This window comes from Delphinapterus leucas, chromosome 13 (genome assembly GCF_059928025.1).
Source record: "Delphinapterus leucas isolate spDelLeu-1000000601 "Yukka" chromosome 13, BTC_Dleu_Yukka2, whole genome shotgun sequence".
In the NCBI taxonomy this organism is placed as follows: domain Eukaryota; kingdom Metazoa; phylum Chordata; class Mammalia; order Artiodactyla; family Monodontidae; genus Delphinapterus; species Delphinapterus leucas.
This window is the reverse complement of record NC_143141.1, coordinates 74,895,678-74,909,166: the sequence shown is the minus strand read 5'-3', so window position 1 is coordinate 74,909,166 and position 13,489 is coordinate 74,895,678. Positions and strand designations below refer to the sequence as shown.

The 13,489-nt window shown below is 55.8% G+C and overlaps 1 protein-coding gene across 4 annotated transcripts in view; it reads right to left on the bottom strand.

Annotated features, from left to right (window-relative positions):
• Positions 1 to 13,489, bottom strand: part of DNMT3A (DNA methyltransferase 3 alpha) — a 100,555-nt gene that overhangs the window by 37,006 nt on the left and 50,060 nt on the right. For 3 of the 4 annotated variants that reach the window (XR_002644601.2, XM_022574298.2, XM_022574297.2), the window contains exons 4-6: positions 8,110 to 8,380; positions 2,117 to 2,160; positions 1,529 to 1,675 (exon numbers count right to left, since the gene is read on the bottom strand). Coding sequence is in view for 3 of the 4 variants with exons in the window: in XM_022574298.2 (XP_022430006.1) it covers positions 1,529 to 1,675; positions 2,117 to 2,160; positions 8,110 to 8,380 (462 nt within the window). In the remaining variant the exon portion in view is untranslated. Of the gene's footprint in view, positions 1 to 1,528; positions 1,676 to 2,116; positions 2,161 to 8,109; positions 8,381 to 11,412; positions 11,637 to 13,489 lie in introns of those variants that run through there. The other variant, XM_022574302.3, reaches the window with a different exon arrangement.

Sequence of the window (13,489 nt, the reverse complement as noted above, 5' to 3'; positions counted from 1 at the left end):
ACTGCCTCTGGAAAACCTTCTCCTTTCTGAGACACGGCTCTTCCTCCCTCTTCTTCCTCCCAGGCCCCTTCTCAGTCCTGCTGCTGCCATTCCCCCTCTCCACGTGGCTGTAAGTGTCGGGTTTTTGTGGACAGAATCCAGAGACACTGTCTCTGCTTTCTCCTCCTGTTTCCTACACGAGCTCATCAGTGTTCGTGGACTTAAACGCCAGGTTCTGCTCCTGACGCCTTCTCATCTTTGATTTGCAGCCTGGACCTCCCTATGCTCCAGGCTCCAGGCACCTCAGCATCTCAGGCTAAACCTTGATTCCTTCCCATCCCAAACTCGTTCCTCCCCTAGTCTTCCCCACCTAAGGAAGTAGCACACCCATCACCCAGGTGTTCAGGCCAAACCCCTGGGAGTCGTGCTTCCATTCCCTCCCCTCCCCCACCCCGGCCATCCATCAGCAAGCCCTGCTGTTTCTATCTCTAAATCTCCGGATCTGTCCCTATCTGCCTCCATTGCTGCTCCTTTAATCCACATCAAATCACTCCCCTGCATAGAAACCTTCAATGGCTTCCCAGGACACAGCGTTAAACCAGCTTTCGGGGCAGCTTCCCCGGTGGCGGCGCAGTGGTTAAGAATCCACCTGCCAATGCAGGGGACACGGGTTCAAGTCCTGGTCCGGGAAGATCCCACATGCCGCGGAGCAACTAAGCCCATGCGCCACAACTACTGAGCCTGCGCTCTAGAGCCCGCGAGCCACAACTACTGAGCCTGCGTGCTCCGCAACAAGAGAAGTCACCACAATGAGAAGGAGCCCGGGCACCACAGCAAAGAGCAGCCCCCGCTCGCCGCAACTAGAGAAAGCCCGTGCAGCAACGCAGCCAAAAATAAATAAATAAATAAATTTATAAAACAAACAAACAAACAAAAAAACAGCTTTCGGCCGGGACCTCAAGGCCCTGTAGGACTGGACCCTGCTTACCGCCCAGCTTCATCTGACCCCACTTTCTCCCCTGCTCGGTTCACTCTGGGAGTATCGGTCTTTCACGTAGCCAAACAAGTCAGGGCCTCGCTTGTGCTATTTCCTCTGCCTAGAATGTTCTCCCCCACCCCACAACTCACAGAGCCAGCTCTTCTGTTCCTTTAGGCCTGAACTTAAATGCCACCTCCTCCAAGAAGCCTCTCCTGACCACCCCACCTAAAGCAGGCCTCTGTTAACCTCTATTTCAACCCCCTGTTTACTTGTTTCCTGTCCATCTTCCCCATCAGAATGTCAGCTCCATGAGGGCAGGAATTCTATACGCGCAAAGCCCAGGACACTGCCTGGTTACACGGTAAATGTCCAATAACATTTGTTGAAAGAACAAAGGACCCAGCCACTGCCTAGGGATCCAGCAGTGCCCTGTAAGTGCGAGAGGTTAACCTGAAGGGGAAACTGAGGCTCAGCCAGGGCCTGACAACAGCTGCAGACAGTGGCTGAAGCTAACTTCCGGTTTCCCAGTTCCGTGGGACAGGCTGGGGCCCAGGCCAGAAGGCACCTCACCTCCCTTTTCCAGCGTGCCAGCCACTCGTCCCGCTTGCGCTTGCTGATGTAGTAGGGGTCCCCCGCCTGGAAGGTGAGCCGCGGCATGGGCCGCTGGCGGAGGCTGGACTCCCAGCCCAGGCCACCCCGCAGCCGGCCCCGGGAGCCCTAGGACAGAGACGACAGAGACAGACCGGCATTAAGGTGAGCACGGACAGCCCCGCTGCAGGGTTTTTTCCTCCTGGAGGGGAAACCAAGGAGGCACTCACCTCGAGCAGAACACAGAGCTCTGACTCCTGGCCAGAGATGCCAGCCCTGCGAGTGCGGGCCAAGCCCCTGTCTGGGCTGGAGAAGTGAGGGATGTGGGGCAGGACATAAACTGGGAGGGGAGGTGCTTGGTCTTGAAGGGGGACCAGCTGGCTGCCTCGCTGGGGGCCTTCCAACCTCCACACCCACTTCCTCTGCTCCTCACAGAGGGACATGTAAAGAAGGGGCCAGGGGCCACCTTGGGCCCCCTCACACACACTCGCCACAGTCGGTCAGAGCGGTGGCTTTCTTCTCCTAGAATCAGGATCCACAGAGCCCCTGGGGGTTGAGGAAAACACTTGCCTCCATTTTCATGGATTCGATGTTGGTCTCCTTCTGTTCTTTGCCTGTGGAGAGGGAAGAACAAAGGGACTGTCGGCAGAGTTACAGGAGTGGCTCGGAGGCCTCACCTTGTGCCTGGGGTCCCTGCCACGGGGATAGGGCTTCTCCAACCGTTTAGTCATTCCTGTGTCAAACCTGATGGCCTACTGTGTGCCAGGCGTCATGCTGGCCCCAGGACTCAGAGCACAGCCAGGGCAGAAAAAGGACTGGGGCAGGGCTGGAGGCCCAAATCCGAAGGAACAACAGAAAAGCCAGCACTGTGGCTCCTGGCCCATCGAGTGCCTCAGGCACCCAGAAGGGACCCGGAAATAGCCCCCTTGGCTGCTCCCAGTTGCAACACAGCTCCCTTCCCAGAGGAGGGGCCAGACTGCACAGCCCTCCCTGGCCCTGGAAGGGAGCACTGGCTTGTATGTGTGGGGTGCAGCAAAGATGCTCTAGGGGGAGGGGGAGGGCACAGGGAGACAGCAGCAAGACTCTGCTGAAACAACTTCGTCTCTTTGAGACTCAGTTTCCTCATCTGGAAAATAAAGATGCTGGAAGTGGTTTCTAAGGTGCTCCTCAAGCTGTCAACATTGCGCCTCTGTCATGAATGTCTGCCTCGGTACCCCACGCTCCGCCCCTTCTCAGGTCCCTGAGTTCAGCCTTTGCTCTAGGAGCCTTGGATTCCAACTGTCTCCACGTGACCTTTGTAAGCTTTCCAGGCCTTTTCTTCACTGAATCAAGGTACACAGCCCTTCTAATGCTTCCGGAAGGCAGCGTTTCCCTGCTCCTCTTCCCTGCAGTTCCTCAATGGGCCCTGATTCCAGTTCCTGGAAGGGAAGGCTCCCCCGGAGGCTGAAGCCCCAGCAGTACCGTCTTTAAGGGTCTGGGGCGGGGGGCACAGAATGTCCCTGTGCTCCTACCCTGGTACCTACCCACTCTCCTACCCCACCCAGCTCAGGGTCGTCACCTCTCAAACGCCCTTCCCGGGCCATCACATCCCGGAGTCTGCAGTCCTGGCCTGGCTGTAGGCTGGGTTAATTATGCCTCTGAGCTTCCTGCTGGAGGACGGGGCTGGGCTGGGGGGTGAGGAGAGTGGGAGGTGAGCCTCCTCTCACCTGGGCCCCAGAACTCCTTTGTCTGAAGCCAAGAGTACTGAGCTTGGGCCCAAAGCAGGAAGGTCACTAAGGCTGGCTCATGGTCGCTTGGGGGGGCGGGGAGGGGGGTGTGAAGGGGAGACAAAGAGCCCAAAACGGAAAAAACAGCCCCTCCTGCATCTCCTGGCTCTGAGGCGGAAACCAGCTACAGCACTGAAGGTCTCTGAATCCTCGGTCCCCGAAGAGGATGTTTCTTTCCCCCTCTCTCACTGGGGAAGACCCGGGGCTCTGCTCTGGGCTTTGGCGACCTGGAACCTGGGGACGGGGAGGGCAGGGCCAGCACCTGCGGGCAAGTGGAAGGTGTGGACCCCGCGGTGCCAGCTGCCCCCAGGGGCGGGAGGAAGTGGGGGTCACGTGTACTCGCCAAGGCTGTGTACACAGCAGGCCTTTACGTCTCACCGGACTTTCTCTGTCTCCTCCTCGAGCTTCCTTTAGGCCCTCTTGTCTCACCACAGCCAGCTCCCCAACTTTTTCTCGGGCATCCTGGAGCCAGGCTTCCCCTCTTGCCCGCTCCGGGCCTCCCTCCTTCCCGGGGGTCGCCCCTCCTCTCAGATCCTCCGCGTTCTGCCCTAGTGAGGCTTTGGGCTGCCAGGAGGGGGCGCCCACCCTTGAATCAGGAGGCAGCCTGGTGCCCCCTGGGACCTTCCTTCCGGGACCCTCCGTGGCATGTGGTTTACGGGGAATCATCTATTCATTAGAATGAAAGAAAGTCGGGGCTGAAGGAATTGTAGAGATGATGGGGTACTTGTCCAGCCCTTCGAAGGGGAAACTGAGGCCCCAGGAGCAGAGAGACGTACTGCCAGAGCTGAGATCAGATTTCAGAGCTCCTGACTCCCAAGCCGGCTAGCTTATTTTACACGGCACCACCTTGATGCTCCCCCCCTTCCTCATTCCCCAGCCCCCATGCTCCCCGAAACAGAATTTTTCCTCATGCGGTTTCCAACTGGCTTCTTTCTGGAATTTTCTCCCTGACATACTCTGCGCATGCCCACTTGAGTGATCTCCCTCTCACTTTCTCTCTCTCTCTCTCTCACACACACACACACACACACACACACACACACACACACACACACACTTTCCAGCCCGTCCCAGCAAAACAACCAACTGGGCGGCCTTAGAATGCAGCACTTGTCCTGAGTCAAGGGGGGTCAGCGGCTCTCTCGACACTCCCTCTGCAGTCCATCTGCTCCTGGCCCAGATCCAGGGTCACAGGCTGGGCCAGGTGGCTGTGTGCCTTCCAGGGTGGCCCTGGCAGGCTTGGACATGACCCTGGGGCATCTCATGTCCTGGGGGCAGGAGAGGCCAGGGTGCTTCTAACACTTACCTGTTGGTCTGAGGCTACACTCTGCCAGGGGCCACCCCCAAATTCCCTTTAAAGTGAACCCAAATCTCAATGACAGGGCTGAGGCCAGGCTGGCCTCAGAGGGCAGCCACTAGCCCAATGCTGCGTGTTCTGTCTAAGCAGAGAGGAGCTTTGTACTGACCCTACTCGGGCGCTGGTCCTTTACTGGTTGTATAATCTCGGTAAGTTACTTAACCTGTCTGAACCCTCAGTCTCCCCACCTGAAAAATGGGGGGGGGGGGTAAAAAAGTCTTCCTCAGATGCTAGCAAGGATTAAATAAGAGAATTACATAAACAGCAAAGTTTAATATGCATTGAAATCATGAGGATCTCTTTCAAATGTAGATTCTGATTCAGTAGGTCTAGGGTGGGGCCTGAGATTCTACATTTCTAACATCCCAGGTCATGCCAGGAGACGCTGCTGTCCATGGACCACTTTGAGTAGTAAGGACATAGAACACTCAACACATAGTTAATATTCAGAAAAAATAAAATAAATAAGATAAAATAAAATAAAAAAGAAAGCCACATTACCATCGTTACTACTATCATCATGACGGCCTCAGTGCTAAGAGTGCAGGAGCAGTTCCAGGGCCACCACCTGCCTGTCCAGGTGGCTCTTGTCCTTTATTACTCATCTCCTCTGCTCTTCCTTTCTCCTGGTTGTACTATCAAGATCTGGGGCTCCTGGGAGGGTGCCCAGGCCAAGACTGCCTTAAAGCCCTCCATTTCTCCTGTGTAGGAACTAATGAGAGTGGCTCCGGGACAGACGGATGGGGCCCCTGAAAAGAGACCTGGAATGAGGGGAACCGAAAGGAGACCATGGCCAATTCACTTCCACCCTGGGGCCTCAGCCTCCTTCCTCCTTGGAACCAAGAAGCTGCATATGTGTTCTATGTGGCTGACTGCTGGACCAGTGGCCGAGCCTCCAGTAGGCCACTGCCCACCCCTCTAGGTAACAGCTCACCAGTCTCAGCAACCAGGCAATTCACAGTGACCTTTAGGGATCCCAGCTCTGATCCCTGCCAGCATCCCCACTACCTGAATAGCTGGGGCCACACAGGACTGCTCCAGGGCCAAATTTTGAAGATCAAGGACACGTGGGATGTTTTTGCCCAGTGCACTTTGCACTAAGATTCTGAGAAGGATCCGCTCAATATGTGAAAGTCCCAAACCCAGGAGTAACCCTTGAACCATCTCTCCCCTTCCCCCTTGTGTCCGTGGCACGCATCCACAGCTCCCCAGATCCACCCTCCTCCCCTGGGCGCCTGCGGCAGCCTCCTAACCGCTCGTCCTGCTTCCCAGCCCCTCTGTTCCATTCCAGGATCCAGACGGCAAAGGGATCTGTTAAAAATGCAAAGCGGACCACGTCAACCCCTGAGAGGGCAGCCTTGAAGCTGCGCTGGTCCTGTCTGCTGTCGCACACCTTTCTCCCTTCCTCCCCCCCATTCCAGACTTGTAGGTTTCTGTCAGGTCCCTGGATACCATGCTCCCTCCCACTTGTTCTCACCTCCTCCCGGCCCTTCACCTTCCCTGGTGATCCCCAGCTCATCCTTCAGCTTAGGTGTAACAGCCCAGGCTGGCTGGCGTTCCTCTGTTACAGCTCCTCAGAAAGCCATGTTTATTTTCCCTTAGAGAACTTATCTCCGTGTATAATCACACACTTGTAAGTGTGCATTTCTCATTAACATCTATCTCTCCAGTGGACTGGGAGGTCCTCCAGGACAAGAACCAGGTTTTTGCTCGTGATGGTTTCCCCAGATCCCGGCACACACCAAATGGGTGTTTAATAAACCCCTGTTCACTGACCGAAGGAGTTCCTCCTGAGAACGAACAGAGCCGGGGAAATCCCAAACCGAAAGCAAACTCTCACGGGTTAAGAGCAGCCTTGGAGTGCTGGTTCCATCCCACCAGGCAGCAAGGGCTGCCCTGGCCCTGGGTGGCGGCTGGGAGCAAGCCATGGTGGGGCCCCAGGAGCTGCCTACTTGGTGGGAAGGGCCGATGGGTTCCCCGGTTCTGCTCTTGCACATCTGGCCGTTGTAAGGGGAGGATGGCGTTTTCTCCCACTCCTCCAGTTTCACTCCACTCTGGCCCCTTGGCCACTCCCACCACGAGTCAGGACACACCCCCGGAGGTGCAGAGTTCAGGACCATCCCCCACTCCAAGCCCCACTCCAGAACAGCGGGGGATCTGGGAAGGGCACACCGACTCGGAAGCTAGAGACCAAGATGGAACGAATTCTGCATCTGCCACTGACAGGCTTGGGGTCCCTGACCAAGTCACTTCATCTCGTTAAGGCTCAATTTTTTTCCACCTTAAGATGAGGATAGTAATCCCTCTTGAAGAAGATTGTTTGGAAGAGTAAATAAAACAACAAATGCAGAGTGAGTACCTCAGAAAGCGCTTTGCACATGGTGGGAGCGTCATAAATATTAGTTGAATAATAGACGAATGAAAGATATTTTAAAATAAATTTGGGAATCTCTTTTCCGGAGATGCTCTCTACCTTGCACGAATATTAGGTTTGAATGCATGCAAAATTAAGTTATGCCAATTAATCGATTGATTCACTCCATCATGTACACTTAGGAAGGAAGGCTTTTTGAAATTAAAATGCACATATGCTAAACAACCTGGCAGGGCCCTGGGAGGATCAAATGTGATAATGTATGAGAAAGTGCTTCGTAAACTGTGAAGCCCTGTACAAATGCTAGTTGTCCTCATTACTAACATGTTTACAGCTCTGTTGGCCCCGAAATCCCTGGCTTAACCTTAAAGAGAAAAGTGGGCAACTTTCCAGGACTCCAGGGCTAGGCCACAAAGTCCTCAGAGGAAGAGGCCTGGGCTGGGCTGGGCAGCGCACACCCAACTCCCCCCCTGCTCTTCCCCTCCCCCAATCTGTCACCACCAAACTTCAGTCCAGTCCACTCAACTATGGTGGGCTCAGGACATCTGCACCGGGAAAAGCTAGCTGGGCTTTTAATATCCACAAGGACATCTGCTCCCTCGAGCGCCCAAGCCAGGGGCTACCAACGTGTGGATCCCGAAGAGCCGCAGGTCTTGCGGAAGAGTAAGCAGGCCAGGCAAAGGCTGAGGGAAAGCGAGGCACACGACCAGCCTATGGGGAGACAGCCATCACCGCAGTCCGGCAACCAATGGCATTCTGTAAACTCACTCTTGCCAGATCTAGCTGTTTTTTTCCATGAGAAGCCAAAACTCCAGATTTTCATGTGAAATTTCTTGATTCTTAAATACTGGCAACTCATTTTTTTTAATGTTTAAAATACTACATGGGCCAAATCAAAAATGTGTGCAGGCTGTATCCAGCCTGCAGGGCACAGCTTTGGCAAGCAGACCTTCCGCTACCGTGCCCAGCCCAGGCCTCCTGGGACCCACTAAGCCCCGAGGTTCTAACCCTCAGGGGGATCCCAGCCAGCCCAGCAGAGGCTGCCCTGCTTTTGCCCAGGACTTACCCTCTTCTGCAGGGGCTCCCCGGCCATCCTTGGGGGTGCAGCAGCCATTCTCCACGGCTCTGGAGGCTTCGGGCGGGGTCTCAGCTGCACCCTCTCCCTCTGCTGGGGCCCCGCCCTTCTGCCCCCCAGCGGGGCTCCCCTCCTCTGGCTGGGGCTCACTCCGCTTCTCCAAGTCCCCGTTGGGTAACAGCTCTGAGGGGCCTGAGTCTTGGGCCATGGACGGGGACTTGGAGGTCACGGCGGGGTCCTTCGGCGTGTCACTGCTTTCCACCTGGAAAGATAAACGTGAGGGGAGAATTAAGACCAGTGGTTTTAGCCCCTTTTGCATCACTGACCCATCTGAGATTCCGGTGAAAATTATACACCCGCTGTCCAGAAAACTGTGTTCACATAAATGTTTATGGAGTCAAATACACTCACAGTTGTCCTCTCAGATTCAAGGGGTTCACAGGCCTGACCCCCTGAAGTCAAGAGGTCTGTGGACTCCAGTTAAGAAAACGGGAGAAGAAGCCGAGCAGGTTTAACAGCCTGGTCCCACTGCCAGCTGCGCCCCAGCCAGGCCATCCCCACTCACTGAGGTGACAGAGGGTGCCCAAGTCTTCTCTGTGGCCTCTACTGAAAACAGATGCTCCTCACACTATCCCTACTTCAAACCAGGACCCCTCCTCAGAAGATTCTAATAACCCCGGGCTGATCTGACTTCTGTGCCAGAGCCCCCCTGGCTGTCCTCTTGGTCTCTCGAGCTGCTGCCTGGCCAGGTGGAGTGTAAGGGTGAAAGAGGGCCTCCTCTGGGCCCCAAAGCCTAGCACAGGTCCCTCCCTCGGCTTTGGCCCACAGCTTTTCCTGGGCGCTCAGACCCCAGGAGAGCCAAGGCCCCAGCCAGCAACCGCAGTCTCTGCAGGAACCCTCCCTAGCACGCGGCGCCACGCTCCCCTCCAAGAGGAAGTGTCTTGCTTTGTTCCCAAGAGTCTCAGAACTGAGCTTGCTACAAGAATCACACTGAGAGTTGTCATAACCGTCCTTCATAAGTGTCACTGCATGGTGGGCAAAAGCTCCTCACCCGTTACCCCTCAGAGCCGCTCGACCTCCCTGGGGAGGCTCTCAGAGAATTTTGTGATTAGCTTGAGGCCACACACTTTGTGAGGACAGAGCGTGGCCAGCACTTGGTCCTTGGCCATCTGGGGGCAGGTAGGCCAGGACACAGCAGAAGGAACGAAGGTGTCCTCTTGGGGCAGGAGAGACAAGAGTCCCCTATACTTGGCGCTCTGCCACATCCGCGGGCACCAGGCCGCCCCCAGCAGCCCTACCCATCGGCTCCCCTGCAGGTCAGCCGCCTGGAGAAGGGCGGGAGCGGCACCAGCTCAGCAAACACCTCAGGAAGGCGCCGCTCAAGAGGGCGCCTCAGTTTCCCCACCTGTAAGGTGAGATGACTAGGCTAGACCAATGGAGGGTTTCCTTCTTTTCAAGTTTTTTTTCTGTTTATAAAAGTCAGACACACATATTATAAAAACTCAAACCACACAAAAGTGAGTAGTATTAAAAGGTTAAAGCTCCTATTTCACTTCTGTGCCTCCAAAATCACTCCCCACAGGTGAGCCGTTATTAACAGTTTGGGGCTTCCCTGGTGGCGCAGTGGTTAAGAATCCGCCTGCCAATGCAGGGGACACGGGTTCGAGCCCTGGTCCGGGAGGATCCCACATGCCGCGGAGCAACTAAGCCCGTGCACCACAACTACCGAGCCTGCACTCTGGAGCCTGCGTGCCACAACTACTGAGCCTGCGTGCCGCAACTACTGAAGCCCGCGCGCTCTAGAGCCTGTGCTCGGCAACAAGAGAAGCCACTGTACTGAGAAGCCCGCGCACCGCAACGAACAGTAGCCCCCGCTCGCCGCAACTTGAGAAAGCCCGCGCGCAGCAACGAAGACCCAGTGCAGCCAAAAACTAAATAAATAAATTTAAGAAAAGATTTTTTTAAATTGCTTGTTAACAGTTTGGCAAGTAGCTTTTCTCGACTTTTTTTCTATGCATCTACAATCATGTGTAAGTTACATGTTTATACACATGTATTTATACACACATCCAGATCCAGGTTTTTTTTTCCCCTAAGAAGGGATCATACGACTTATCCTGTTCTGCAACTTGCTTTTTCACTTAGCAAGCACAGCGGGCATCTCTCCATACCAGTGCGTATGGATCGGGCTCATTCTGTCTCAGCTGCTCAGCATTCTATCGAATGGATGCTCCTTAATTTATTCCAACCATCTCCTAATGGTGGGCCTTTGGGCTGGTTTGCTTTCTCCTGCAGTGAACCCCTTGCACTTAACAGCTCTGTGCACCGGTGGATTTCTGTATGCCAGAGTCCCAGAAGTGGCCTGGCCGGGGGGAGAGGGCCTGCCCATCCACGTGTGAGTAGATCCTGCCAAATTCCCTCCAGAGAGTTGTGTCCCTGAAGCACCCCCCAAAGCCTGAGAGAGCGCTGGTTTCCCCAGACCCTCCCTGCAAGGCCCGGCAGTCTTCAAGGCTGCTTCTGCTCCAAGGATCTACGATCTCAACTCTGAGCCCACTGCTGTATGGTGAGGAAACCCCCGAGGCGGCGAATAGGGACGTGGGCCTTGTTAAAAAATAACAAAAATAAAAACCAGCGTCCTCCCTGGACGAGTCCCTACACGGAGAAGCTGAGGGCGAGCAGAGGGAACGCGCGGCCTTGCCAGCCTGCTCTCCTGGCCGTGTGGAGGGCTGTGTGGGACGGCCGGGGGCAGGCCTGCTTCCAGGAAGAAAACCTCCCGCAGAAAGCTACAAACGTGTGCGCGGCTCAGCAGCAGGGGTGGGGGCCGCAGCAAGAGGAAGACGAGGCCTCTGGCCTCTGGCGGAAGGGAGAAGTCCTCCACTAGGGTTGGGCACTCGGGGCCGAAGCCGGCAGAGCCAGGAGGCCAAACGCAGGAGGGCCAGGGGAGCAGCCAGGCCCTGTCTCTCTCTTCAGCTGCCATCCCCAGGTGTCAGGACCCACACACCCTGTTCAGGACTCAGAAGGTCTTTCCCACCTCCCTGCTCAAGCCAGCAGGCTCCCTGGCCTAGAATTCCCCTCCCTGGATAAATCCTCTCATTCCTCGAGGCTCCTGTGTGTGAGAGGGTCAGGTGGCCCAGGCAACCCAGAGAGCCAGGCACACCTGGGCCCCCACTGCTACCCTCAGGCCCGGCTGTGCCAGCACCACAGAGCCCCAAACGCGTCACTCCCAGGGAGGTGGGTCGGGGATCCCGCTGGCCAACGCAGGCTGAGAAGTTTGGGTCAGCGCCAATCTCTTACCATGGCCGTGGTCCTCCTTTCCTCTAGCCACTTGCTTCCCCACAGACACCTCAAGTCGAGGCAGGCTCCCAGCCCCACAAACTGCTCAGACAACTCCGCTGTCACTCACTTCCTGCCCGGGGACCACACGGCCTCTTCTCACCCTGGGACTCACTTCCTGTTGACTGCCAGCTCCATAGCATAGAGACCCAGGAGTACCTGCTCCGAGACTCAACCCAGCCCCAGGGTCCCAACCCACCCTGATCGGGCACCCCTCCCAGGCCTGCCCTGGAGGACCCGTCTGCAGCATGAGACACGCCATCCTTCCCGAGGTGGGCGGATGAGGGGTAGGGGAGCACCCTGCACAGCTCCAGCCCCGGGGGGTAGCTCAGCGGGCTGAAATCCACCCCAATCTCATGAGTCCTCTCCCTCCTTTCCTCCCGACCAGCCCATCCCCCATTGCCCTCCCTCTCTGGTTGTGGATGACCCTGAGTTGACCAAAGCTCTGGGCTTAGGGGAGCTGCTGACTCTTGCCATGGTCAACCCTCGATCCATCTTACCCATCAAGAACCCCACACACACATGGCCAGTAGTGGCCCCTCACTGGCCCTCTCTCTGGAGTTCAGGGTAACTGGGCAGGTCAGATCCACCCAGAAGAAACCACTGAGAAGAAGGAAGGAGGTCCACAGGCAAATGGACTGACGCAACTCTAAATCTCCAGGGAGGAGCCGGGTGCTCCCTAAAAGGGCATCTCAGGTGAGAAGAGCAGACCTGGAAGCCACTAGGAGTGGCCACCCCAGCCAGGCCTGTGCCCTCCTTTCCCCCCACCCCCCACTAGCTTGTCACCTCCTAGAGGCAGGGACTCGCTTTATCACGTTAGACTGGGTGTGGAGTAGGGTACCTGGCGGGTGTTCAGTAGTCATAATTGATCCCTTAATGCCAAAGACCAGGTTACGAGTGAGAGCATCCAGTTCACACGTCTAGAGGGAGTTTCAACTTTGTTCATGTCAAGTGTAACTGTTAAAAATCCTGTTTCTGTTTGCTTTTATTCTTTACAGTTGCCTTGAAAGGAGACACGGCACACCCTGAGACACTCATTGTTCCCATGGCGGGGAGGGGTAGCAGCAGAAGCCCCTGGTCCCTGTAGAAGGCACCGCCAGCAGCTAGAGGTGACAGTTTGCACTCCCCTTCTTCTCACCTGTGGGGTACGGGAAGAGGGCGGGAGTGGAGGCAGAATGGGAACGGCAGCCACGGGCCCCCTCACTTCTCCTCCCTGGGGTGGTGGACACAACGGATCACGCAGAGTCTGTTCCCACCGTACGCCTAACCCCGCCCAGGGCCCACCTCCCGGGGCCCCTCAGAGTTTGCCGATCTTTGCCTTCCTTCCAGGCAAGACCCCTCCACCCCAGGGAAATGCCTCCTGCTTCTCTGTTGCCCACCTGCTCCTCGGGCCCCTCCTGCGAGCAGCTCATTCCAAGCAGTGAAGGCAGTGGTTCTCAGCTGGGGGCAATTTTGCCCCGCAGAGGACATTTGGCAATGTGTCTGAGACGCTTTTGGTCACCACACTGTGGGCTGGGGGGGACAGACAGTGGCTTCTGGTGGGTAGGGGACAGCCCTCACCACAAAAATTATGCAGCCCCAAACGTGGATGGTGCTGTTGTTGAAAAAAGCCCTGGGCTGAGGACGGGGGCGCGAACCGGGGACTTTTTCTAGGGACCATTTTTTTAAAACAAAAAAAAGTTTTGGTAAAATATATGCAACATAAAACCCACCATTTTACCCATTTTCAAGTGTACAATTCAATGAAATTAAGTACATTCACACTGTTGTACAACCATTAACACTGTCCGTCTTGAAAACTTTTCATCATCCCGAACTGAGACTCTTGTACCCATTAAACAAAATCCCCACCCCCCCCCCAAGCCCCTGCAACCACTATTCTACCTTCTGTCTTCTAAGGAACATTTTAAAATCTGTCTGTCTGTCTGTCTCTCACACACACCACCCCGGGTGGTATTTGTGCCAGGCCCTGGCCTTTGGAACCCTCAGCCTTGCCCCCAACACCCCCAAAGCCCCTGTGGAGCCTGGCCCTTCAGTT